This window comes from Pristiophorus japonicus, chromosome 12 (assembly GCF_044704955.1).
Source record: "Pristiophorus japonicus isolate sPriJap1 chromosome 12, sPriJap1.hap1, whole genome shotgun sequence".
NCBI classification, from domain to species: domain Eukaryota; kingdom Metazoa; phylum Chordata; class Chondrichthyes; family Pristiophoridae; genus Pristiophorus; species Pristiophorus japonicus.
The window spans coordinates 130,009,272-130,036,308 of record NC_091988.1 but is presented as its reverse complement, the minus strand read 5'-3'; the positions used below and the strand labels follow the sequence as shown (position 1 = coordinate 130,036,308).

The 27,037-nt window shown below is 44.5% G+C and overlaps 1 protein-coding gene across 2 annotated transcripts in view; it reads right to left on the bottom strand.

Annotated features, from left to right (window-relative positions):
* Window positions 1-27,037, bottom strand: part of ppp4r1l (protein phosphatase 4, regulatory subunit 1-like) — a 74,596-nt gene that overhangs the window by 33,111 nt on the left and 14,448 nt on the right. Inside the window, exons 4-11 of one of the 2 annotated variants that reach the window (XM_070895929.1) lie at window positions 24,638-24,744; window positions 21,897-22,039; window positions 18,579-18,725; window positions 16,218-16,325; window positions 15,752-15,817; window positions 10,713-10,871; window positions 10,054-10,187; window positions 5,570-6,144 (exon numbers count right to left, since the gene is read on the bottom strand). In XM_070895929.1, the coding sequence (XP_070752030.1) occupies window positions 5,570-6,144; window positions 10,054-10,187; window positions 10,713-10,871; window positions 15,752-15,817; window positions 16,218-16,325; window positions 18,579-18,725; window positions 21,897-22,039; window positions 24,638-24,744 (1,439 nt within the window). The remainder of the gene's footprint in view (window positions 1-5,569; window positions 6,145-10,053; window positions 10,188-10,712; window positions 10,872-15,751; window positions 15,818-16,217; window positions 16,326-18,578; window positions 18,726-21,896; window positions 22,040-24,637; window positions 24,745-27,037) is intronic. The other variant, XM_070895930.1, reaches the window with a different exon arrangement.

Here is a 27,037-nt window from a genome sequence, read left to right as displayed (position 1 = left end):
GGTCTACAGGGCTGTAGTGATACCCGCCCTCCTGTATGGCTCAGAAACATGAACCATGTACAGTAGATACCTCAAGTCGCTGGAGAAATACCACCAATGATGTCTCTGCAAGATCCTACAAATCCCCTGGGAGGACAGACGCACCAACATTGGTGTCCTCGACCAGGCCAACATCTCCAGCATCGAAGCACTGACCACACTTGATCAGCTCACATAGTTCGCATGCCAGACACGAGACTCACAAAGCAAGTGCTCTACTCGGAACTCCTTCATGGCAAACAAGCCAAAGGTGTATAGCGGAAACGTTACAAGGACACTCTCAAAATGCAACATCCCCACTGACACCTGGGAGACGTTGGCCAAAGACTGCCCTAAATGGAAGAAGCGCGTCCAGGAGGGCGCTGAGTACCTCGAGCCTTGTCGCCGAGAGCATGCAGAAATCAAGCGCAGGCAGCGGAAAGAGAGCACGGCAAACCAGCCCCACCCACCCCTTCCCTCAACGACTATCTGCTGCACCGGTGACAGAGACTGTGGTTATTGTATTAGACTGTACAGCCACCTAAGGACTCATTTGTAGAGTGAAAGCAACTCTTCCTCGACTCCGAGGGGCTGCCTATGATGATGATAGCCCTGAAAAACGTTATTATTTTGTGAAGTCTCAAATTGTTCCATTATGATAGTTCAGGTTCTATCTTATCCCCACGTGAGAGCCCCAAGCTTTAACATTTTTTTTAAAAGTCAGGATAAAAGCAGGTTCTCCTTTCCTGATTCCTTGTTTGTGAGAATTCTGCAATGCGATTGACTGCTTAGACAGCTTGTTGATGTCACAGCAGATCGTACTAGGGAATCCTCACTATACTGCACTGAAGGCAATTACATATCAAAAAAGGCAAAGATCGCTGTGGGCACCTTTTTTCGAACGCCTTTGCTTCGCCACTGACCACAAATTCTGGGCCAACTAATTATTTGAAGTGCGGTTGCTATTATGAGGCTAGGGGTTGGGTCAAATGAAAATGTTTTTAAAATGAGATTGATAGATTTTTGTAGGGTGAGGCTATTAACCCAATTTGGGTAAATGGAGTTAAGATACAGATCAGCGATGATCTAATTAAACGGCGTTAACAGGCTTGAGGGACTGAATGGCCTACTCCTGTCTTGTTTTCCTCAGGGCAGAAAAAATATGCCTAAACACCATCCATAGATTTAAAATGGAGTTATGGAGTGGACAATGCAGAAATTATCCCGTTAAAGTAGATGCGTCCAATCCCAAATGATACCCTTGAGTGTGGCAGTGAGTGTTTACCAGTCCTGGGAAGTGCGATACTAATGGTCACCTATTGAGGTACACAGAGCCCAAAGCCTCTGCTGTTGGCCTGGTTACAGGAGGTGTAGCGAGTCATGTACTCTCCCACACTGAGCTTCGTCCCATCAGCTGCTCTCCCGAGTCAGAATCTGGCTGGAATTGAAATCTGTTATGCACAATGACACGTTCCAAACAGCTATGTAAAACAGGATTACAGTTGCGTCACCTATGGCCAGGTTTTGGTTGGCATCCTAGCATGGCAAAGGTACCAGCACCAACTTATGGCTTTATATGGGACCTCCGGACATGGGTTTAACTAGAAACGGTTTGAGCCCATGGATTGTTCCTTCAGTCCTCATCTCTCCAGATAAACTTCCAAGTTGGGAGCCCGACCACAAGAGACTAATGTCATCAAGAAAACAGCAAGCACCAAACTAGAAACACAAGGAAGCGTCACAACGGTTACCAGAGAAAGACTTGCATTTCTATAGTGCCTCTCATGACCTCAGGATGTCTCAAAGCGCTTTACAGCCAATGAAGTACTTTTGGAGTGTAGCCAGTGTTGTAATGTAGGAAATGCAGCAGTCAACTTGCACACAACAAGCTCCCACAAACAGCAAATTAATAATGACCAGATAATCTTTTTAAAAAAAAAGTGAGGTCGATTGAGGGATAAACATTAGCCAGGAGAAACTTCCCTGCTCTTCTTCGAAATAGTGCCATGGGATTTTTTACGTCCACCTGAGAGAGCAGATGGGGCCTCGGTTCAATGTCTTATTCGATGTTGAACCGAGGCTGCCCTGGAGTGTCAACCTAGATTTTTGTGCCCAAATCTCTGGAATGGGACTTGAACCCACAACCTTCTGACTCAGAGGCAAGCGTGCTACCCACTGAGCCACAGCTGAAATGGGCTGTGGAAACAGAGAGAGTCTAAAGTATGGAGTCCTGTGAATGTAATTACAAAATAAGGACCAAATTTGAAAGAATTACATGGATTTCCCTGCAACTTTTTACAATAATTACAGTGCTTCAAATGTTTATTTAGCATTTTGGTTTAATTGATCCCCAACCAGTGTTCATCCAATATTGCTAGAGGAAGCCACTTGAGAAACTTGTTGGAAAAATGTAAGGAGTTGCTAAACTTCAATTAGTATATCAATTAGATGTACTAATAGGGCAAAAGTTATAGTTAAAGAAAAGAACGACTTGAATTTATGTGCCTTTCACAACCACTGGACGTCTCAAAGCGCTTAACAACCAATGAAATGCTTTGAGTGTAGTCACTGTTGTAATGTGGGAAACTCGACAGCAACGTGGCTCCCACAAACAGCAATGTGATAATGGCCATATAATCTGTTCTTGTGTTCAAATCAACATAACATGAACCAATTCTGTATGGGATTTATCTATTGGACAGAGAAAGACAGACTGAATGAATGAAAATAAAAGAAGCCATTTCTGTCAGTGTGCAGAATATCTAAATGTTTATTCCTCACTACAACAGTACTGAAGGTGAAAAGCACCAGACGGGCTACCAAATCTCCACTTCAAGCGCAGCAAGGCACCTAACAGCTGGTAACCCATGACGAGCAACACAGCTCCAGCACAACTTGCAGGAAACACATTTGAATTTAATGCTTGCGTGGCCATTTGAAATTCAGCGTGAAAGTACATGCAGTTTCTTGTCTGTACCGAGCTCAGTTGGAGGATGAGAAGGACTACAGTGGGGAGTGGGGAAAAACAGACAGGGAGGGCTCCATCCCCTGATTGCAATTCAGTGACCACCGCCCCACCGCACCCCCCCCCCCCCCCATCTGCTTCCCCTCCAACCCACTGGAAAGGGCATGCTAATAACATAAGAAATAGGAGCAGGAGTAGGCCATTTGGCCCCTTAAGCCTGCTCTGCCATTAATAAGATCATGGCTGATCTGATCATGGACTCAGCTCCACTTCCCTGCCCACTCCCCATAACCCTTTATTCCCTTATCGCTCAAAATCTGTCTTTCTTCACCTTAAATATGTTCAAGGACCCAGCCTCCACAGCTCTCTGGGGCAGAGAAGGAATTCCTCCTCATCTCAGTTTTAAATGGGCGGCCCCTTATTCTAAGACGATGTCCCCTAGTTTTAGTTTCCCCTATGAATGGAAATATCCTCTCTGCATCCACCTTGTCGAGCCCCCTCATTATCATGTTTCAATAAGATCACCTCTCATTCTTCTGAACTCCAATGAGTAGGCCCAACCTACTCAACCTATCTTCATAAGTCAACCCCTTCATCTCCGGAACCAACCTAGTAAACCTTCTCTGAACAGCCTCCAATGCAAGTATATCCTTCCTTAAATACGGAGACCAAAACTTTACGCAGTACTCCAGGTGTGGCTCATCAATATCCTGTACAGTTGTATCAGGACTTCTCTGCTTTTATACTCTATCCCCCTTGCAATAAAGACCAACATTCCATTTGCCTTCCACTTGCTGTAGCATACTAACTTTGTGTTTCATGCACAAGGACCCCCAAGTCTCTCTATACTGCAGCACTTTGCAATTTTTCTTCATTTAAATTATGCTTGAGACGATCAAGTAATGAGCAGGATCACTGGTGAAGGACTCGCCCATATAACCTAACAAACCTACACTGTTTTAGACAGGCCACTTGGACAAAGGACTGAGATCAACAGTGACCACACAGCAAGTCAGCGGCTATAGGTAAGGAAGGGAAAGTATGTGCAGTTTTGGTCTCCTAATCTGAGGAAGGACATTCTTGTTATTGAGGGAGTGCAGTGAAGGTTCACCAGACTGATTCCCGGGATGGCAGGACTAACACATGAGGAGAGACTGGATTGACTAGGCTTATATTCACTGGAATTTAGAAGAATGAGGGGGGATCTCATAGAAACATATAAAATTCTGATGGGATTGGACAGGTTAGATGCAGGAAGAATTTTCCCAATGTTGGGGAAGTCCAGAACCAGGGGTCACAGTATAAGTGTAAGGGGTAAGCCATTTAGGACCGAGATGAGGAGAAACTTCTTCACTCAGAATTGTGAACCTGTGGAATTCTCTACCACAGAAAGTTGTTGAGGCCAATTCATTTGATATATTCAAAAGGGAGTTAGATGTGGCCCTTACGGCTAAAGGGATCAAGGGGTATGGCGAGAAAGCAGGAATGGGGTACTGATGTTGCATGATCAGACATGATCTTATTGAATGGTGGTGCAGACTCGAAGGACTGAATGGCCTACTCCTACACCTATTTTCTATGTTTCTAAAACATATACAAGATAAATTTGGAGTCAGGCGTTTGGGGGGGGGGGGGGGGGGGGGCGAGGAGGTGGGGAAAGAGGGTTGTTGGGAATGAAAATATATCTGGAGCAGAGCAGCAATTAGAAGTATCAAAGTAGGTACAGATTACTTTAAATACAGATGCAGGAACACCACCATAGAAACCACAAGGAAAAATTAAGACTGATGGCATTATTAAAAGAGGAAGATGGGGACGAAGGAAGAGATTAGACAATAGTGCACAAACGAATGGTGCAGTACAACAGCACTGCTCAAAGTACAGGCAACACTTTGCAGAGTGTTCTTTATTCTGGAGAACACTGGTAACTATGCAACGGTAGTGTGTCTTGTATGAAAGTGCATTTCTGATTGGGAAGCCATGCGCGCGTTTCCTCTCCCCATCGCAGTACTGATTGTGTCGTCTATGTTCATGTAAGTGCCACGTGAGCGAAATGTGCAAGCGGCAGCATTCTCAAAATCATGGCCGGACAGAATCATTTACCTTTAATGCCGGAATGGATTTTCAGGGATTTCAAGGGATTTCAAGGGGATAAATTACCCTAGCTTTTGCAATTTGTGGCTCGTTCACAAATCAGCCCAAAATAACTTAAAAATATTGACTGAAAATAGCACGAAGGTATGTCTCAACCTTCATCACACAGCCGGTTTTGAACTAGAGCAGACTTTTAGATGAATACAAGCATAAAATGGTTTGTGAAACCACAGTCAACATGTTCTTTTACTCATTTTAAAAATAGAGCTACTATGTTAAAAGGAAACATTGCAAACTGATGGCAGTATTAAAATAGGGATGGGCAATAAATGCTGGCCTTGCCAGTGATGCCCGCATCCCAGAACAAATTTTAAAAACCACACTTGTCACACTAGTGAGAAGGTGGCCTCATAGTTTTAATGAAAGCTGCTAACCTTGTCTCTGACGTGCTACCTGGTGAACAAGCTACTGGAGCCGTTATGACAACCATACCTTGGACATCAGGGTCATCCAGGTGAGCCTGCAAGCTTTCCAGCACCTTCTCCAGTTCGCTGCTCGTTGTGAAGCCTTCGGACAATGACCCCGAGCTGGAGCTGACCCTCTGATCTCGCCGGTCCTCCTTCACCGCCGACTGTAGTAACTCCAAGTCAAAATTGATGTCAGGCAGAGGCGGTCGCCAATAAACAAACGAGTTAAACATGTCTCCAAAGTGCTCCACATTTACTGGAGGGGAAGTGGCGCAAATCCTCTCAGTTTCTTTAGTGATTGCAACCTCTGAACAATCATTTGTAGAGGCGCATTTGCTTTTAGCTGCTTCATGGTCCATAGCCGCCTGGTCACTTGATACAGAAGCAGGGACAGTACTATTTGAAGGATCAGACGGCAATTTCTTCATCTGACCCTCATGGCTGCCACAGTTCGAGTTTAGCTGAGAGTTCCCGTTGGTTTCAGATGTCTCGTCCTGCTGAGGCAAGCTTTCCCCGCAGCTTGATTCCACTTTCCTTAATGAAGTGGGATTCTGTAAAGTGCCGTGGTTCTGAATTTCAGACGAATCTCCAGAGGAAGCACTGAAATGAAAGGACATGTCGTACACACAAACGAATGAAAGCACTTTAACAAAAAACATAAACAATCTGGCTTATTTGATTCGTGGCTGCAGATTATACAGCTCTCAATTTCTACCCTCTGGTACAAAGCCTTTTTACAGAGATAGTTAGAAAACCAAAAGTAAACTTTATGACATTGCAGAGACGTGGTATAATTAGCACCTCAGGCAGCACTGCTCATCCTTAGACTCATGGCGACTGGTATATTTGCTGACACAGATGGATCATGTTCAATGTACAGTCTCGAGAAGCAGTAAACTCCATACATGAAAAAAAGACATGGAGCTAGATCAAAAGTTAAAGCAAATCAAACCTCTTGTTTTTAAGCGAGCAGTAGCATACTCTGGTGACGACATATTTTAACAGAAAGAGCTGCACTGAGGAGAATATTGGCGATTTAGGGACTGAAGAATTCTTTTTACTCCTAGACAGTGAGATTTAGGGTTTTTTTTAAAATGGAAATTAGTCCTCATTTATGTGCCTCAACGAGCCATATTATCTAGCAGAGAGGCAGCCATAAGAATACAAGAAATAGGAGGAGTCGGCCATTTGGCCTCTCGAGTCTGCTCCGCCATTCAATAAGATCATGGCTGATCCGATCTTGACCCAAACTCCACTTCCCCGCCCGCGCCCCATAACCCTCGACTCTTTTATTGTCTATCCCCATATATTCAATGACCCAGCCTCCACAGCTCTCTCGGGTATAGAATTCCAAAGATTCACGACCCTCAGAACAGAAATTCCTCCTCATTTCCATTTTAAATGGACGACCCCTTATTCTGAAACTATCCCCCCTAGTTCTAGATTTCCCCAACGAGTGGAAACATCCTCGCTGCATCTACCAAGTCAAGCCAGTCACACCCTCACCTAACACATCTGTTTTCTGTGTGTGGAAGGCCCCTTGCAAATCATGACACATTTCCGCCGATCTCATACAAACAAACATCAAAACATTACTGGGAGATTTTGTCCTAAATTCGGAAACAGCGTCAGCTGGCCAAAGAAAAAGTGCTATAGCAGCAGGAAGCATTTTTAAGAATCAGTATACAGCAAGAAAAGTAACACATTGGCAGGTCAACATATACTGATGGGCCAAAATCTGATAACCACAAGGACCCCGGTCTGAAAGCCTCGGCTCTAATCTTACTTAGAAATACAAAATTTCCAGAAATTCTTGTCCCTATCAAACAGCAAGCATAGGATCCAAGGAAGGATAAAGCTGGTTAGAATAGACCAGATTATTTTTGCTTCTACACTGCACGACACAAATGTTTCACACTTAACAGTGTGCTGATAACGCGATCACCAGTGTTAATATCTCTGAGAAAAATATAGACATTTATTCATACAATGGATGTATTACCCTAAACATTGAGCGTACATCCTAATCTAACATGCCTTTGATTCACACACAACAAAAAAGACTTTGGGACCATCTTTATGATCTTCGTGTGATTTGGTTAAGTATTTTAAAGAGTTTGAGAGGAACTTTACCTGTTACCTATGGCTGAATTATTGAGTGATCAGACAGTTAAACAGAAACAGAAAATGCTCCCGGCCCATTTGCACATCAAGTCACCACCTGAAAGAGAGACAGTGACGTCTGGGCTGGGAGCCTCTGGCAGAGTTCCGAAGGGTTCCTCCCAAAACATGAATCGGTCTCGTCCCTTTTCGGATGCTGAAAGACCTGCTCTACACTTTCTGCCTTTCTTGATTGTTTCACATTTTCCAGTTTTTCTTTTGTTCCTAGTGTGATTCAGGTTTTTTTCATAATCAACTATTCCTCATCTAGGAGTCTCAGTCTGGCTTGCCCAAGACGTTACTATGTACGTCCAGGGCGACTCGTCTGCGCATATTCCCCTTCCAGTAGGGAGCCAGCACTTCAATGGCACAGGGATTTAATCCTGAGATACTGCAGCAAGAGCTTATTTCAGTGATAATTTTAAAATTAAGAATCCCAGGTAAAGGGAAAAAGGGGCAGGACAATACAAAGAGATGACAAGATAAATCAGGAATTACATCAAGCTAGAGGTTTAAAACCTTGAAGATTGTTAAAGAATATAAAAGTGCAGATGAGTTTTGAGATCCCAGGAGTAGAATAGGAGATGCGGTGAGAATTTTGTGCAATTATTAAAAATCTGCATCACAGTCATAGTGAAATTATTATCCACTTTGAGACCATATGAGCATTAACATTTCATCATCCAGTTTACCAGGAACAGTGGAATTAATTTTGTAGATTCATTGAAACCAGTATTTCCAGTTACAAAATAACCACATTACATTTTTAAAAAGCATTCATTCTTGTTCAGCTGAAGGAGAATGGGCAATTTTCCAAAAGATCAGAAAAATAAATTATACAGCAAATATCTACTCCTTTTAAATGCAGTATACCAATACATGCCGACTAGCTGTACTGTCATTGTAACTACAAGTACATTCCGTCAATGTGACTTTTAACATTCATTTTCAACTTTTATTTACTTGAAATTTGGAATTAACTTTCTCCTGTCTCTCACATTCACTCTTCCTCCCTGACTTTCTCCAATCCCTCACCCTCCCATCTCCCTGCCTCTCGTTCCTTCCTTTTCTCAACCCCTCACTCCATATCTTTACAAGTAACCAGAGTTGTACCATGTAGCATCTGCAGTGATGGTCTGCGCCTGTTATGGTGATAGCATGACTCCTGCATTGCTCCTTTGCCAGGCTCCTGTCCAGTTTGTTATTTAAGAACCAAGGGTGCACAGCTGTCCCCTGCGGTATATACTGGTGCATTCACCCTAAAGTTAACTCATTTACTTTATGATTAATCAATATATTGGGTTAACTGGGCCAGACTGGAAACATGTGGCTGGTCACATTCTTCATATCAGCATCGCTCATATCGGATCAGAGCGGATGCTAAACAAAGCATTCAAAAAGCTGCACTTCAGCCACAGAAGAAGTGCAAATGGCTCAGGAGATGTTGGAATGGCTGCCCAATATATGAAGGAACAATCTCCAGACTGAAATTTTGCAGAAAAATCACAAGTCGGTTCAGGCCAGATTGACAGCGACAGAATTTGGTGTCTTTGCCAGGATCGGACATGGAACCGGGTTATACTAGGAGAGGACTCTACCTCTTCCAGAAGTAGAACGGAATACTCAGTCAGTGAGCCGCTGACAGCTTTCAGTAACATTCTGCTGTGAGATGCGTGACTTTGAAAAGGTGCTACTTTAATATAAGCTGTATAAATAGTAGGCACAAGAATGTACAGTGTGGAAGATCCAGTTTGTTCAACAAAAAAAGATACTGGCAACACAGGTATAATACAATTAGGGATCCACTATGTTGCACCTTAGCAAAATAGAACCTGCTATCTCCCACATGACAAAGATGAATCGACCACAATGCTTTGAGGGAGCAGCAGGAGCTTCACCACAAGCAAAGAACGCAAGCCATTCTCATGCACCTTGGGGGCTGAGCCCTTGCAGTAGGAAAGCGTGGGGGGCAGGGGGGTGGGGGAAGAGAATGGAGAGATCAGTGGTACAAATTACAATGTCTTCTAAGACAACATTTGTCTTTTCAAACAGCACCTTTTGATTGTGTTGGAGTATTGTACACGAACTTTATATCTACACTGAAGGAAGAGAATAGGGTGGGGAAAGGGGAGTTACTATTGTATAAAAAGGGTGATTACATCTAGCCGAGGAAAAGCAAAGCTTAATCAAAAATGTTTCTGTTGGAGCAAAGTTGATTTGTCCTTAGTTCTCTTCTGAATGGGAAATATGATTATTCCGAGATCAGCTTTCTGCACAAGCAGCAAGCAAGCATGAGCGATCTACCCACCTAACGCCACAGTTTAAGTACTGTCTGATCTGCATGCATACCTGACATCTGCACAGCTATTGTCCAGCTGTCTAATGCTCAGTGTACCATCCTCCTTGATATACAGGCCAGCACTAGATGGGTTGGCAAAAGTGGAGATAAATGGACCTAGAGACTGGAACGCAGCTTGGCGGACCTGGCAGGGTCAACAAAGTTTCAGTAAACGGATATCATTTTGTTAGTGCAGTCTTCAGATTTAGAAGCTGAAGTTTACAATTACATGCGTATGTTACGCGTCAAATGTTCGCAAATCTCAGAACCGCAAACCCAGCTAAATCAATCAGTTTTGCTGCAGGACCGAAATGGGCAGTGCAAAAATTATTTTGCAGACTCACTTAACCAATCTATGACCAAGTTCACCGTGCCCACGCAAAGCCCTCCCAGGGCTCTTCAGGTTTAAAGTCAAGGAATAAACACATACAGGATGAGGATCATCTTCCAAATTGTCACCAAAGGCGGCCCATTGATCTCCTTCGAGCTGGGTGCATGATATGGCTATAGCAGGTGGTTATGCAGGTTATAATGCAATCATGCAATTTACATTATGTCAGAACACAAAGGCTCACTCGTACTAGAGAGCTGCAGCAAACTACACCTGTCAAAATCTCTTTTCTGGCACCCCTCTCTAAAACCATAGTGGTTTTCCCGCTGTGGTCCTTACCCATCTAGAAGGGTCACTGATGAGATTAATGAAGAGTGGGGAGAGTTTGACCCTGCGGACCTCAGGTGAAACTGAACAGGAAACTGCCATGAAGCACTCCGCACATGCTTTCCGAATGCCCCAGACATTGTCCGAGCACAGCTGGAAGAACCTGGGGATCTGAAATCAAGTACAATTTTGTGAGAAACACTTAAAGATTATGAAATAGAGGCAAATTAGAAACTGCTAGCCAATATTTTCTACGTAGCTAGGACGCTGGGATATTTTGTGGGCAAACAGGCCTAACGGCAGAAATCCAGCAGCTGCAGTCAACAATTTTAAATTTCGAAGGTATCCAAATGTTGAATTACAGGTTGAACCTCTCTTATCCGGGGTTCTTTTATCCAGTAACCTCCCTTGTCCGGCAGCATTCCCGCAGCCAGAGGGCGCATGTGCAGAATGCAGCCACATCATCCAGCATGGGACCAGACATTAAAAATGTGAAATCCAATTCTGAAGCCTTCATCGCTGCTGCACTCCCAGCCCCACCCACTCAGCCCTGATCACTGGGAATGTCTACCCCTGCCCACGCCCCCCCCCACCCCCACTCCGCGCTTACTGGACTTCCACGATTGACCTCAGGCCACCGACCTCCCACCTGACCTCGGGCCACCAACCTCCTGTTGTCTGGCAAAATCTCTTATTCGGCACAGGCCAGGTCCCAAAGGTGCTGGATAAGAGGTTCAACCTGTACTCCTTTTCAATAGATAATTCAACATCTCTTTCCATAGGTCACTGCGGCCTTGAAATCTTGAAGGTCACAAATTTACAGAGCCTTATCAAGTTTGTCAGAAAAGTTTCAAAGTGCTTCATCGAATCATAGGTTACAGCACGGGAGGCCGCCATTTCGGCCCATCGTGTCCATGCCGGCCATCAGGAGGCTATACAGTCTAATTCCACATTCAAGCTCTCGGTCCATAACCCTGCAGGTTACGGCACTTCAGGTGCACATCCAAGTGCTTTTTAAAAGTGGTGAGGGTTTCTGCCTCTACCAGCTTTTCAGGCAGTGAGTTCCAGACCCCCACAACCCTCTGCGTGAAGAAATTTCCCTTCAAATCCTTCTACCAATTACTTTAAATTTGGGGTTGTTGACCCCTCTGCTCTCTGCTTCAGATACAATGAATTATTCTGAAGTACAAACATAAATTGCTACAACATATGAAGCAATTGTTGTGCAAAGCAAGACCTCACAACGAATAATGAGATGGACGTCAATCCAGATGAAGGAGAAATACTGGGCAGTGGGATGGCACCTGTTACTACAGGCCCAAATTTGGCCAGTAGAGATTTCTGGCGCACTCACCAGAGGTACGCCGCTTTTGTAGAACGATTCGGGCGCCAAAAATCTTCAGGCCGAGTTTGGCTGCTCCCGAGCCTCTCCTCGGTGGTAGCGCAGCGCGGCAACAGGATTCGGGGGCGGAGCCAGGTCCTGGCACTGAAAACAGTGCCGGGACCTCTGCACATGTGCACTAGAGTGTGCGCACATGTGCAGTAGCTCCTCGCCCCCAGAATCTCTGCGTATCCTCTGCAGGCTGTGTGGGAGGGGCCCGAAGCGTGCCGCCCCTGTCCCTGGCCGAATGAGGTCCATCATCAGCGGCCAGAGCGTGCTCTGCAGGCTGGGTCATCTGATTGTTTTCTTCCCTTTTCCATGTGGTGCTCCATGTACCAGATTAGACTGACCTTAACCATGCAGCTAGAGTCAGATACTGGACCTGAGCTTTGGGTCATTCATTATAAATTTACTGCAAATTTACACTTCGCTATACAGACTAGAAGGTTCCAGATTCAATTTTGAGTCTCTGCTGAGCTGGCTAGTCTTGGCTAGGGCATCAATTGGCACGGGTACCTTGAGCTAGTAAAAGTAAAAATCATCCACATCTCTAATTGTTAATTGCGTAGGCATTAGCGTTGAGAACAGGTTCAGAATTGGCTGACGGATTGCTGGCACTTGTTGTCTGGACATGGACATGTATATGGCAGGGGCCTGAAGCACGCCGCCCCTATCCCTGGCCGAATGGGCTCCCTCATTGGCGGCCCACTGCCTTCCCTTCACATAAAAAGGTAGGACTTCTATTTTTTATTTGTTATTGATTGATTGTTACTTTGGTCTTGGTGCTTTAGGTGCAGGGTTCCTTCTATTTTTTACTTGTTAATTAATTGCTTATTACGTTTTGTGCTTTGTAAGTCTTGGTGCTGGGTGCAGGTCCTTTCAGCTTCCTTGTATTTTTTATTTGTTATTAAATGCTTATTTTTGTGCTTTGTTTAGTGCTTGGTGCTTTAAATGTACTTACCTGTGCTGATTTCTTAACTCTCCGCAAGGTTTTTCTGTGCGGCCACAAGTGGCCACATACGCTGGCCTAAGTTAGTTTGGAGTAACTATTAGCTGTCCAAACTGGCCAAAACAGGCGTAGATGGCTGGTAACGCCCGCTTTTGAAAAAAAAAAACTTTAAAAAATCCTAACGAACTCACTTACACTGGTGCAAATTAAATGGGCAGAATTGCGATTTTTAAGATGCTCCAAAAAATACAAGTTGCTCAAAAAAAAAACGCAGCAACTCCTGACCAAATTTGGGCCCTACAATACTAATTTCGTGCTACACTGAAGTGTGAGCCTGATTATGTGCTCAAAACCTGGAGTAGGGCTTGAATGCACAATCTTTGGACTCACAGGCAAGAGTGCTACTAATGATCCAAAGTGGCATTACGTAAACCCAGCTTGGACAAATGTTTGTACTTGCTTGTGCTCACTGGTCAAAGCGAGTGATTCACACACAGATACTGTCCAGTGAGGGGAATGGAACACAAAAACACGGAGCAGGAGTAGGCCACCTGACCCCCCGAGCCTGCTCCGTCATTTAATAAAATCACGGCTGATCTGATCATGGACTCAGTCTCACTTCCCTGCCCGCTCATCGCTCAAAATTCTGTTTATCTCTGCCTTAAATATAGTCAATGACCCAGCCTCCACAGATCTCTGGGGCAGAGGATTCCACAGATTTACAACCCTCAAAAGAAATTCCTCCTCATCTCGGTTTTAAATGGGCGGCCCCTTATTCTGAAACTATGCCCCCTAGTTTTAGTTTCCCCCATGAGTGGAAATATCCACTCTGCATCCAACTTGGCGAGCCCTCTCATTGTCTTATATGTTTCGATAAGATCACCCCTCATTCTTCTGAACTCCAATGAGTATAGTCCCAACCTATCTTCATAAGTCAACCCCCTCATCTCCGGAATCAACCTCGTGAATCTTCTCTGAACAGCCTCCAATGCAAGTATATCCTTCCTTAAATACGGAGACCAAAACTGTACGCAGTACTCTAGGTGTGGCTCACCAATACCCTGTACAGTTGTAGCAGGACTTCTCTGCTTTTATACTCTATCCCCCTTGCAATAAAGGCCTTTTGCCTTCCTGATTACTTGCTGTACCTACATACTAACTTTTTGTGTTTCATGTACAAGGACCCCCAGGTCCCTCAGTACTGAACCACTTTGCAATTCTTCTCCATTTAAAATTGTAATTTACTTTTCTATTTTTTCTGCCAAAGTGGATAACCTCACATTTTCCTACATTATACTCCATCTGTCAAATTTTTGCCCATTTAGCCTGTCTATATCCCTTTGCAGATTTTGTTGTGCCTTCCTCACAATTTGCTTTTCCACCCATCTTTGTATCATTAGCAAACTTGGTTACATTACACTCGGTCCCTTCATCCACTCATTAATATAGATTGTAAATAGTTGAGGACCCAGCACCAATCCCTGCGGCACCCCATTAGCCACTGTTTGCCAGCAGGATAATGACCCGTTTATCCAGACTCTCTGTTTTCTGTTAGTTAGCCAATCCTCTATCCATGCTAATATATTACCCCCAACCCCACGAACTTTTATCTTGTGCAGTAACCTTTTATGTGGCACCTTATCGAATGCCTTCTGGAAATCCAAATACACCACATCCACTGATTCCCCCTTATTCACCCTGCTCATTAAATCCTCAAAGAACTCCAGCAAATTTGTCAAACATGATTTCATAAAACCATGCTGACTCTGCTAGATTGAATTATGCTTTTCCAAATGTCCCGCTACTGCTTCCTTAATAATGGGTTCCAGCATTTTCCCAACGACAGATGTTAGGCTAACCTGTCTATAGTTTCCTGCTTTCTGTCTGCCTCATTTTTTTAAAATAGGGGCATTACATTTGCGGTTTTCCAATCCACTGGGACTTCACCAGAATCCAGGGAATTTTGGGACATTACAATTAATGATTCCACTATCTCTGCAGCCACTTCTCTTAAGACCCTAGGATGCAAGTCATCAGGTCCTGGGGACTTGTCCACAGTTAGTCGCATTATTTTACCGAGTACTACTTCTTTAGTGATAGTAATTGTATCAAGTTCCTCCCTCCCTATAGCCCCTTGATTATCCCCTATTGGGATGTTTTTAGTGTCTTCTACCATGAAGACCGCCAATACAAAATATTTGTTCAAAGTCTCTGCCATTTCCGTGTTCCCCATTATTAATATACCTGTAGAAACTCTTACTGTTTTTATATTTCGTGCTAGTTTACTTTCATAATCTATCTTCCCTCCCTATTTTTTTTTAGTCGTTCTTTGCTAGCTTTTAAAAGTTTCTCAATCCTCTGGCCTCCCACGAGTCTTGGCCACATTGTATGCCCTTGATTTCAATTTGATACCATCCCTTATTTCCTTAGTTAGCCATGGATGGTTATCCATTCTCTTACAGCCTTTCCCCCTCATATTTTTGTTGCGAGTTATGAAATATCTCCTTAAATGTCTGCCACTGCTCATTAGCCGTCCCATACTTTAATCTATTTTCCCAGACCACTTTAGCCAACTCTGCCTTCATACCTTTGTAGTCTCCTTTCTTTAAGCTTAGGAAGGAGTGATTCACACAGATACTGTGTCCAGTGAGGGGAGTGGAAGGAGTGATTCACACAGATACTGTACCCTAGTGAGAGGAATGGAACGAGTGATTCACGTACCATGTATTTTTCAGTTGCTTCCTGGCCAACTGTATTACAGATATCTCCAAAGTTAGTTGCACACACCTTAAGAGATAGGAAAAAAGGGGTTATATTGCCGCAACAAACCGAAGTATTCGTCTCAATTAGATAGAATGCACAAACACGACAAACGCGATTTATTTAACAGATTCAATACATTTACGTGTAGAGTTTGTCTTTGCCGTTTCTCAAACTATCACCAGAGGGCTTGATAGAACAGTGAATGGAAATTGGAGTTCAGGTCAAAGCCCTTCCCTCCCCCAAATGTGTTAAGTCGTGCTTGCTTTTTCAAAAGCAGGCAAATCCTCAGTATATTTCAAGCTTTTACTTGAGAAGCACATTGAAGAATTTTTGCAGGTTAGCAGTGAAACTGGGTCACAAATTGATACAAGAGACAAAACCGTGTTAAACCACCGCGCAACTTAGACATTACAATCCCATTTACCTTACGAACATGGAACAGCTTGCCATCACTGCACAACTCACAAAATCGAAACAGCAGCAGACGCTCGGTTATTTCACTGGTCAATATGGAGGCCATTTTACAAATTATCTGAGGCAAGAGAAAGGATTGTCAGAATAGATACAGAACACAAAGACCCAAAGGAAATGGCCAGTAGTGAACACATACACAGTTAGTGAACAATCCTGGTCGCATAAATAGGAATACCCTAGAATGCATAATGTCAAATACAGCAGTAGGTCTTCAACCAACTGGCTACAACTTCAAATCCCAGTCATCTGTGCCCAGTGATTGACTCTGTGCACTTGACTGTAATTACCGTCAACACTAGCCAAAAGAATTCATTTGCCACAGTTTTATTTACTTAACCAGGAACTCTCAAGAGTCAACTATGGGGAACACTGTAGAACAGCTTCGTTGCTAACGTAGCGCCACACTGCCCCGAAAGCCACCCGACTATGGGAGACACTGGTTCCCCATAATTGATGTCACTAGGGCAACTGAGCGGAGACACGAATCGAGCAAGGTAAGCGGGTCACCTTCTTGGGAGAGTAGTTTAACAAAAAGTATTACCTTGGACTTATTTTCTTCATCTTTTAATAAAAGAGAACAATCTACGTTCTGGGCAACAATCCTGACTCGGGTGGATAGAAACATGCACAACTGGAAAATCGCGACTCTTGAGAGTTCCTGTTTAAGTAAATAAAACTGTGGCAAATGAATTCACTTGGCTAATATTGACGGTAATTAGAGTTAAGTGTACAGAACCAGTCACTGGGCACAGATGACTGGGATTTGAAGGGAGAACAGGTTTTCCAGCCGGATTTCCTGAAATTGGGATGACTATGAAGATATGCCCCTTGCTGCTTACAATAGGGCTACTCTGGGATGCCCCTGGCAATTAACATCACTGGGGCAGAGAGTGGGAAACTCTAACTGATGGACTCTATGACTGCAATAACTGGTGACATAAAAATCGTTTATTGGTGAGAATGATCATTTTAGTCTATAAAAAGGAAGATGAACCTCTTATAATAAAAAGCACTTTGTTCTATTGTATTGAGAGAAGTCCATGTAATTTATAATGGAGATGATCAGCTGTCATAATTCAATTTATAAATGCAGAAGTAATTTAGCTGGAAAAAGTGTTCACTAAAAATTAAGGAATTTCAGTGACTGTAGTGGAACGATGGGTTATAAATCAGCATGTTTAAGTCTTGAAACACTTAGTAAGCCCATGTACATGGGAACATTTGATTCTGGGAAATCTTGGGGTAAACTTTCACCTTCACTGCATCGATGCCCATCTGTTTATAGAACCCTCCAGTGAAATCAATGGACAATCTGCTCCACCACGTTACTGCCCAGGCAGGGAAGGTAAAAATGACCCCCCGCCCGCCCCCCTCCCCCCACCACCCCTCCCCACCCCTCCCAAACCACCTCCCCCCCCCTCCCCTTTCCCCTTCCTTTCCCCTTCCCCCCCTCTCCTTCCCCCCTCCCTCCCTCCTCTCCTCCCCCTCCCTCCCTCCTCTCCTCCCCCCCCTCCCTCCTCTCCTCCCCCCCCTCCTCTCCTCCCCTTCCCCCCCCCTCCTCTCCTCCCCTTCCCCCCCCTCCTCTCCTCCCCTTCCCCCCCCCTCCTCTCCTCCCCTCCCCCCCCTCCTCTCCTCCCCTTCCCCCCCCCTCCTCCCCTCCCCTCCCCTCTTCCCTCCCCTCCCCCCCCTTCCCCTCCCTTCCTCTTCCCCCTCCCTCCTCCCCCCCTCCCATTCCCCCCTTCTCCCCCCTCCTCCTCCCCCCCTCCCCTTCCCCTTCCTTCCTCTTCCCCCTCCCTCCTCCCCCCCTCCCATTCCCCCCCTTCTCCCCCCCTCCTCCTCCCCTTCCCCTTCTCCACCCCCCCTCCCCCTCCTCCCTCCCTCCCCCCCTGCCCCTCCCCCCCCTCCTTCCCCCCCTCCCTCCTTCCCCCCTTCCCCTCCCCCCCTCCCTCCCTCCTTCCCCTCCCCCCTCCCTCCCTCCTTCCTTCCCCTCCCCCCCTCCCTCCCTCCTTCCCCTCCCCCCCTCCCTCCTTCCCCTCCCCTTCTCCCCCCTCCCCTCCCTCCCTCTCTCTCTCCCCTCCCTCTCTCCCCTCCCCTCCCTCCCTCTCTCCCCTCCCCTCCCCTCCCTCTCTCCCCCCCCTCTCTCCCCCCTCCCCCCCCAGCCCCAGCGCCACCCCCGCCCCCCACCACGCCACTCACCACCTCCCAGGGTCCAAGTTAAACCTAATTTCAAAAGCAAGGCTACGGGTGACAGTCACCAGATAAATTCCAGTTCAAACAATGCGAGAGTAAGGGAGGCATTCCAGCAACTCACTGCCACGGCTTCAATCTTGTAGTCATCATCGCTGTCAGGAGCCGTGAGATCCAGCAGAACTGGGCAGACCTTTATCTCTACATCAGTCCTGTCGATCAGCTCCTGCTCCAGCAATACCAGCAGGGCTGCCTGACTTGTTTTTCTAACCTAAGAACGAGAAAGGTATAAAACTTCAGATTTTGATAGCTCAACGCCAGAATTGTCCAAGATTTGGGACTTCCTGAGTCGCTCAGGTTTGTATCATAGAACCTCGGGGCCCACAGACCAAGTTCCAACCAATTTTCATATTCATATACCTCATGATGTCAATGCCAACAGATCTCGGTAATCCAATTGAGGATTTATTCACCAATGAGACAACAAGGCCAAGAATAGCCCTTTCCAAACCTCATATCCTCAAAACACAAACAGAACAAACCAATGAGTAGGAAACACAAGGGAAAACAGAAGACAGCTCCCCAAGGTTGGATTGGGTTACCAGGGCTCACAGATCTCAGTTTGGACATTATTGCCTTGAACCAATTTGAATTTAAGCTTTAGACAAAGTACGATATTTCATTTGTTTCTCTATTCCAATAGACACCAACAATTAAAAAGGACAATTTTATTTTATTTTTTTTTTAAAAACGATTCTAATGCAGAACTATTGGACTGACGGGAGAACCTTGTGGGGCTTTGGCAACTACAACAGATAGATAGTTAGCAGCTGGGAGCTCAGTCATCCAGCTGCTTTATCAAAGTCGGACTGAGGAAGCAAGGAAAGATTGTTCATGGAGAGGAATGTAATCCAACTGGAATGGGCGTGAAGAAAATATGTACAAGGAACAAAATTACTCTCTTCCAGCCTACTCGATGATCCAGAAATGTTAGTTTGAGAAACAGGAACAGCAGGATTGGAATTGGGATGAGGTGGCAGGGGATACAAATAGAAAACATTAAATTTGAAGAAAAAAAATTGTCCTACTCGAGTCCCACCTCACAATTTGTAACAAGGCCTGGCTGAAACAACCATATGCTTTAAGAGATCTTTGTTTCTTAATAGATTGAACTCACAAGGCCCCATCACAGTTCTGATTCCCGGGATGACAGGACTGACAAATGAAGAAAGACTGGATCGACTAGGCTTATAGTCAATGGAATTTAGAAGAAGAAGAGGGGATTTCATAGAAACATATAAAATTCTGACGGGATTGGACAAGTTAGATGCAGGAAGAATTTTCCCGATTTTGGGGAAGTCCAGAACCAGTGGTCACAGTCTAAGGATAAGGGGTAAGCCATTTAGGACCGAGATGAGGAGAAACTTCTTCACTCAGAGAATTGTGAACCTGTGGAATTTTCTACCACAGAAAGTTGTAAGAGGCCAGTTCGTTAGATATATTCAAAAGGGAGTTAGATGTGGCCCTTACGGCTAAAGGGATCAAGGGGTATGGAGAGAAAGCAGGAATGGGGTACTGAAGTGCAAGATCAGCCATGATCATATTGAATGGTGGTGCAGGCTCAAAGGGCCGAATGGCCTACTCCTGCACCTATTTTCTATGTTTCTTATGGTTCAATTTCAATGGCCCTGATTCTACGGTCAACAGCGAACGAACGCACCAGCCGTCCATTACACTTACTATGGGCTTTTGCACTGGAACATTGCAGTGATTAGGAAGCTATTTTGGCATAGCACCCTCTACAGGGGATCTGGGACCTGTGTGAACAGGTCAAGCAACCGTGTATCTCCTTATCCAATCAGATTGAAGAAGCCTTACTGAGACATGCAGAGTCTATACCAGGAAGTGCCAGTTAGAATAGTTCATTCAATACCAAATCATGTACAGAAAGTGAAATAAAGAGGGAAAGAGATATGGGATTAAATGAGACAAAGAAAAAAAAGTTACATTTACATTTTTTTTTTAATTTCCAATAATTAAAATCCTGAAGGAATGAGACTCCACACTTGTAAAAGTTAATTTTCAGTGCCAGATAGGTTATTTGGCAGCAATTAAGATTTAGCACACTGTTAAAATTTTACTTACACTGGAATTGACAAGCCCTGACATTTTCTGGCAAGTTTAGTGGGTATCTATCACGCAAGTACTCCAACTTCACGCCCTTCATATGTTTCCATGCCGTGTCTCTCGGGGATACACTGTTACAGCAAAGCTTCTGGCCGGGGGGGGGGGGGACGGGGGGGGCGGAAGCAGGGTAACTCGGATAGCAAGCTTCCCAATTTCCACATTCAACTGAGCATGTGCGGTTGCCGGAAGTTACTGTCCATTTTACTCTCATAACGGTGAGCCTCACTAATATTTTTACTGCAAATTCCGGGCCATTAAGTTCCATCACAGTCGGTTTGCCTACTGGAAAGCCAACTTAACGTAACAAATCAGCCTGCTAAATCTAAATGTAAAAACCATCTCTCTGTTGTACATCCGTTTCTCATGAGTGAATCAATTCAGACAAACCATGTAACAGATTAACAAACCAATCACATGATTACAAAGACATTGGCCATCAATTTACAGTGTCTCTGCAGCCAGCCAAACACGCTACTCCCCAGCCCCAGCTCTTGGTCTCATTCTCTGGCAACACCAGAGTGGTTTTAAAAGAGACACTAGGAGATAAAATATTTGCTTTTGCTGCAGTTTAATTTCTGATTTGTAATTCAGAGCCCGAGATGTATCGTCTGTCCGAATGTTATTTGTCCATCAAAAAGATCAAGAGTGCGAGAAGCAGCTCTCATCAATTAACTTAGCAACGGCACCAATGGTTCATTATTCACCCTGGGCACATTAATTCCCAAATTACTCTGGATCTAATGGGATGCCTGGGTTTATAGGAAGTGAGGGTGTGCCTGTGGAAAAACAGTCCTTTGCAGTTGGCACAAATCAAATTATTGAGAGAGTGCCCGAATCAGAAGAATTCATCAGTTTGCACTGGACTACCCAAAAAGCACATCGAGAGGACAATCTTATGATGCCCAATAACAGCTGTCCATCCCAAAACTAGGCCCCATGACCAGAGTGTTGCTCGGCTGTTTAAAGTGCTGGTGATCACCGTTATTAAATAGTTGAGCAACACCAAGAGCAGACCTTCCCATTGAACTGCAGATGAACCCTTAGGCATTCCTTTAACATTCATTCAGTCCTTTATTTAAACACGGTGGTTCTAGGTTTGTGATGCCCAATAGTATTGGCAGCTTGAGCAATGCATTTCAGTCAAAGCTGTCCAGTTCATTTGACGAGGAGAAATGCAAGGGATCTTTTAAGTTGGATACAGTATCTCCTGACACCAATTATTAAAACGCTATGCCAAGCAGCCGTGTTCTCTTACCTGGTTATTGGGGTCAGTGAGGTATCTTACTACAATAGGCACCAGGTACTTGGAAAAAGCAGTTGGAAAAGATGGTCGGTTCTCCTGGAGAAACATGGCTAGGTGTGGTACTTGCTCCATCAATTCAGCACGCACAGTGGGCTCTGTGGGAGAAATACATTGAGATCAAGCAATAACTCCATAGCTGCAGAATCAGAACACAAGAGAGTCGAGAGGCTTCCATTCCTGCGCTAAATTTTACAATATATTAAGTAATCCATAAAAAAATGTAATCTTGGTGGGGGGGGGGGGGGGGAATTTCCCAATATTCTCTCTCTTTCTCCCCCACACACAAACACAGCTCTTAATGTTGCTGCATCTCTGCTATACTGTAAATTGTCAAGTTGCTGAAAGCTCAAGCAGCATTTTCTTCCCCAACCCTTGCAATATGTACCTTGTGCAAGTGTTAGCCAGAAATGTGCTTCCTTGTTGTCCAGAGCTGTTCAGTACAGTCCATTACTCTCAAGTTTATGATTGCTTGGGTAGATTAAAAAGTCTTGGTGGACAGATATATTCTTATTTTCTACTGGTTGAGTGAAAATGAATGCACAAGGGGATATTGAAAGTGCTGAGGAACTACACGTGGGCAGTCTTTGACCAGGGACTCCCAGGTGTCAGTGGGGATGTTGCACTTTCAGGGAAGCATTGAGGGTGTCCCTGAAACGTTTCCACTGCCCACCTTGGGCTCATTTGCCGTGAAGGAGCTCTGCGTAGACTCGTACACTACAGGCACGAATGAGAGCAGATGGGCTTTTCACTAAGAGGATAGAGAATTCAGATGAATCTTCTATTTACTATCTGCCCTTTGCAGTCTGCATGGATAACTGGGACATTACACTTGCCAGACAGCAAGCCCATTAGAGAAAAAGTGCATTGAGAATTTGTGAAACTGGAAAATCACTTTAGTGGCAATAAATTAAGATTCTGAGGGGGGCTTGAGAGAGTAGATGCAGAGAGGATGTTTCCTGTCGTGGGGGAATCTAGAACTAGGGGGCATAGTTTCAGAATAAGGGGTCGCCCATTTAAAACAGAAATGAGGAGAAATTTCTTCTCTGAGGGTCGTGAACCTTTGGAATTCTCTGCCCCAGAGAGCTGCGCAGGCTGGGTTATTGAATATACTGAAGGTGGAGATAGACAGATTTTTGAACGATAAGGGAGTCATGGGTTATGGGGAGCAGGCAGGGAAGTGTAGCTGAGTCCTTGATCAGATCAGCCATGATCTTATTGAATGGCGGAGCAGGCTCGAGGGGCCGTATGGCCTACTCCTGCTCCTATTTCTTATGTTCTTATTAAATTCAACAAGACTTGGCCTTTTGTGTGATTAAATGTATTCTTCTCCAAATACCACTCTCCTTGGTTAAAATCATCTTTAGAAGCAATTATTGCCATACATTCAAATGGCCAAGCATTCAGAGAAGATACCATCTGCAGTGCAGTGCAGTGGGGATGCAATTAGTTTTGCACTGAGCCGCACGGAGCCACACAGAGCAGCAAGGTCCAGAGTTCAATCCCTAGGTTGTGGTGGCTTTGTGACTTATCTTGAACAATGCCAGTGCACCTCTACACACGCCTGAAAAATAAAAATAAAAGGATAAAACAGGAATCCGGCTTCTGATCACTGTGCCACAGCTAGGAAGTGTGCATGCGAGGGCACAGTGAGGTCAGGGTCAGATTCAAAAGATAACTAACCCGACATTCCCTGTCTAGGTTGACACGTACAGGGATCGTGTAACGATTTCCACTATAAATTCACTTTTTTTCAGGTTGGTGGATCAGCAAAAACTGATTCCCTCCGGATTCTGGTGTTAAAAATACACAAATTCTCACTAGTCTTTATGCTTAAAAATCTCTCCTGCAAGGTCACTACATTACATTGGTGTCGATGCCACATGCATTTCTCAGGACTGATGTTCAGCAGCAAGTTCAACAGAGATACGAAGTGAGCTTAGAGTTTAATCAGCCTATTAGACTCTCCCTGTAATGAAAGTAAAATGGCGGTTGTTACCGGAGGGGGCAGCAGTGCGTCCGAAATATCCAAATTACATGATAAGTGTGAGGAGTTACATCGTCTGGGACGCAATTAAGACTTCTGGTACCAAACAGCTCATCAGATATGGAGAGCAAACAGTGCCCGGTCACATTCTTGTAGGAGGATGACTACTTTATTATAAGAAATCCTGTTTCCATTACACAGTGCTCAAAACTCGTTTTATTACACCTGCCAGACCTTTTGAAACTGCAACTGAGGCCTAAAAGCGTATAAATAATTGGGAGTGGTCATGTATCTTTAACTGTGCCTCTTTATTTTGAGGCTCCTGGCTGGCTTTTTTGTCCTCCAGGGATGTTTAAAATTTAAAAAAAATGAAATCTGAATCTACCTCGGTCCTCCAATCCCCACTAGCCATCCCTCCCCCACACACAGTTTTGACCCTAAAATAGATCCAGAAAAGCATCTCCCAAAATAAGCAGTAAAAACAGACTTTACATGATGCTTACACAGGAAGAATGACTGCTTGGGAGAGGTACCACAAGGCTATCTGCAACTGTGTATAGATAGCCCAGCGTGAATCAGTGCCATAACAGGGCAGAAAAGCAATTGGGGGGGGAGGGGGCGGGAAAGAGAGAAAGAGGGAAGAAAAAGCAATCACCTACTTCAGCAAACCACCGGTCAATCACTCAAGTCAAGCAGATCACCAACATACCTGTATCTTCAGAGAGTCTAACTATTGTCTCCATGACAGCCAAGAAGTCTTTCTCATCGTCGCTAAAAGCTCGCAGAACATCCAAAAGTCCTCGAGCAACAATCTGCCTGTTCAAGATGAAAATGCGTCAAAGGTGCTCGTTATTTAGAAAGGAACCATTTGCACAGCACAGTGAATTTCATGTTATGGCAGTCAGGCTTTTGGGGGTCTTTTTCTAATCTTCGTGCTCCAGACTATTTTGTCTCTTGTATCTTAGATCGCTCTCATGGGTGAGTCCCAATTCCTCATACCTGCCAGTGCCTACCCTTGGCTGGAGAGAAGTTGGGAATGAACAAACACTGTCTGCTAATTGCTTCAATCACTAAACTTTTCTTCTTTAAATCATTTCAGCCCAGTCTTCAAAAGTAACAGGCCTCAATGTTTAAAACTATCAAGCACTTTTTAAAAAAACAAAAAGACAAGCACATTAGGAACTCCCAATATAGTTATACATTTACTGCTGAAAGTCTTTTACCCAACTCCTCGAGTAGACAAAATAACGAAGAAGGTTACTCGTTTAAAATATACATATGTTTCTCCTTCCTTTAAAAATAAATATACTGATCAACACTGACTGATGACCAGATTTCCAATCTCCCCTCCTGGCTTTTTCTAATAGCTCTGATTCAAACAGAACAGTCTTATCTTTTGGAAAAGTCTTGGATTTTGAATATCACTCCACTCAGATTTTTAAAAAGGGCCATCAACCATGTACAAACTGAACCAAGCACACAGTGTTATTTAAGCACGAGTTAAGTTCTCTCTCCAGCCTAAAGCAGGAAAAACCCACAAGACTCATCAAAATAAACTAAGTTCAGAGGTCCGAATGGCAGTGGGGTTTTCTTTTAAAACTGTGACTGGATTTAAAAGGGACAGCGAACAAATCAAAACTTGAAAAAAATATCTCGCACCCCAAGTATCAAAAATGACATGAACTAATAAGGAACCTTGTTATGTCAGTCCACTTCCATTGTACAACACAGAGCTAATATCTGGTGTTGCCATTGTAAAAATCTCCCTTAAGGTGTGAAGGAAGAGGAAGAGCTGTATGCAACACATATTCCATTATATAGAATACATTCTTTGGAAAGCAGCCTTTCAATGAGCCAAAATATTGTATGGCAAAATAATAGGCACCTTATTCTCAAAGCTCCAAATAGTGTATAGCAGGAGTATCCAAGCTTTGTGTCCTCGTGGGCGACTTAGATGTGGACCATGACAGGCCACAATCTAAATTTAGGATTTACCCACTAGGAACAGCCTTTTCGAAACCAGGAGAGAAGAGAAAAGCGGGGGGGGGGAAGGGCGAGGAGGGGAAGGGGGGAGGGGGGGGAAGGGGCGAGAAGGAAGAAAAAAGAGGGGGAAGGGGGAAAGGGGGGAAAGGGGGGAAAGGGGGAAAGGGAAAAACTTGCATTTATACAGTGCTTTTCTCGATTACTGGACGTCTCAAAGCGCTTTACAGCCAGTGAAGTACTTTTGGAGTGCAGTCACTGTTGTAATGTAGGAAACGCGACAGCCAACCTATGTACAGCAAGCTTCCACAAATAACAATGTGATCATGACCAGATAATCTGTTTTGTTACGTCGATTGACAGATAAATATTGGCCAAGAAACCAGAGATTACTCCACTGCTCTTTTTTGAAAGAGAGCCATGGGATCTTTTACATTTACTTCAGAGAACATCCGAACATCTCATTACGAAAGATGGCACCTCCGATAGTGTATCAGCCTAGATTGCTCAAGTACCTGGAGTGGGACTTGAACCAACAACCTTCTGACACAAAAGGCGAGGGTGTTACCCACTGAGCCACAGCCGACATGGGAAAATGTCACTCTCCAATATTTCTAACGATTCCTTGGAGCATTGCATTTAAGTGAAAAATAAAAGTAGGCAACACGAATTTAACTATTGAATTAATTTCTAGAATTTAAAACTGGAGTGTACAGGTCTACTTTGGTTATTGGTACAAGAACAATCTGTACTACCTTTTCAAGGGGGTGCGGGGGAAGAAAGACGGGGGTGGGGGGGGGAAGAAAGACGGGCGCTGGAGGGGGGGGGGGGGGAAAAGATGGGGGTGGGTAGAGAAAAAAGTGAAAGTAAGCACGAGAGCAAGCAGGAAATACAGCAGCCAATTTGCGCACGGCAATACCCCACAAACAGTAATGTGATAATGACCAGATAATGTTTTTTTTTGTTATGTTTGATTGAAGGATAAATATTGGCCAGGACACCGGGGATAACTCCCCTGCTCTTCAAAATAGTGCCATGGGATCTTTTACATCCACTTGAGGGGGCAGGCGGGGCCTCGGTTTAACATCTCATCCGAAAGACAGTGTAGTGCTCTCAGCATTGCACTGGT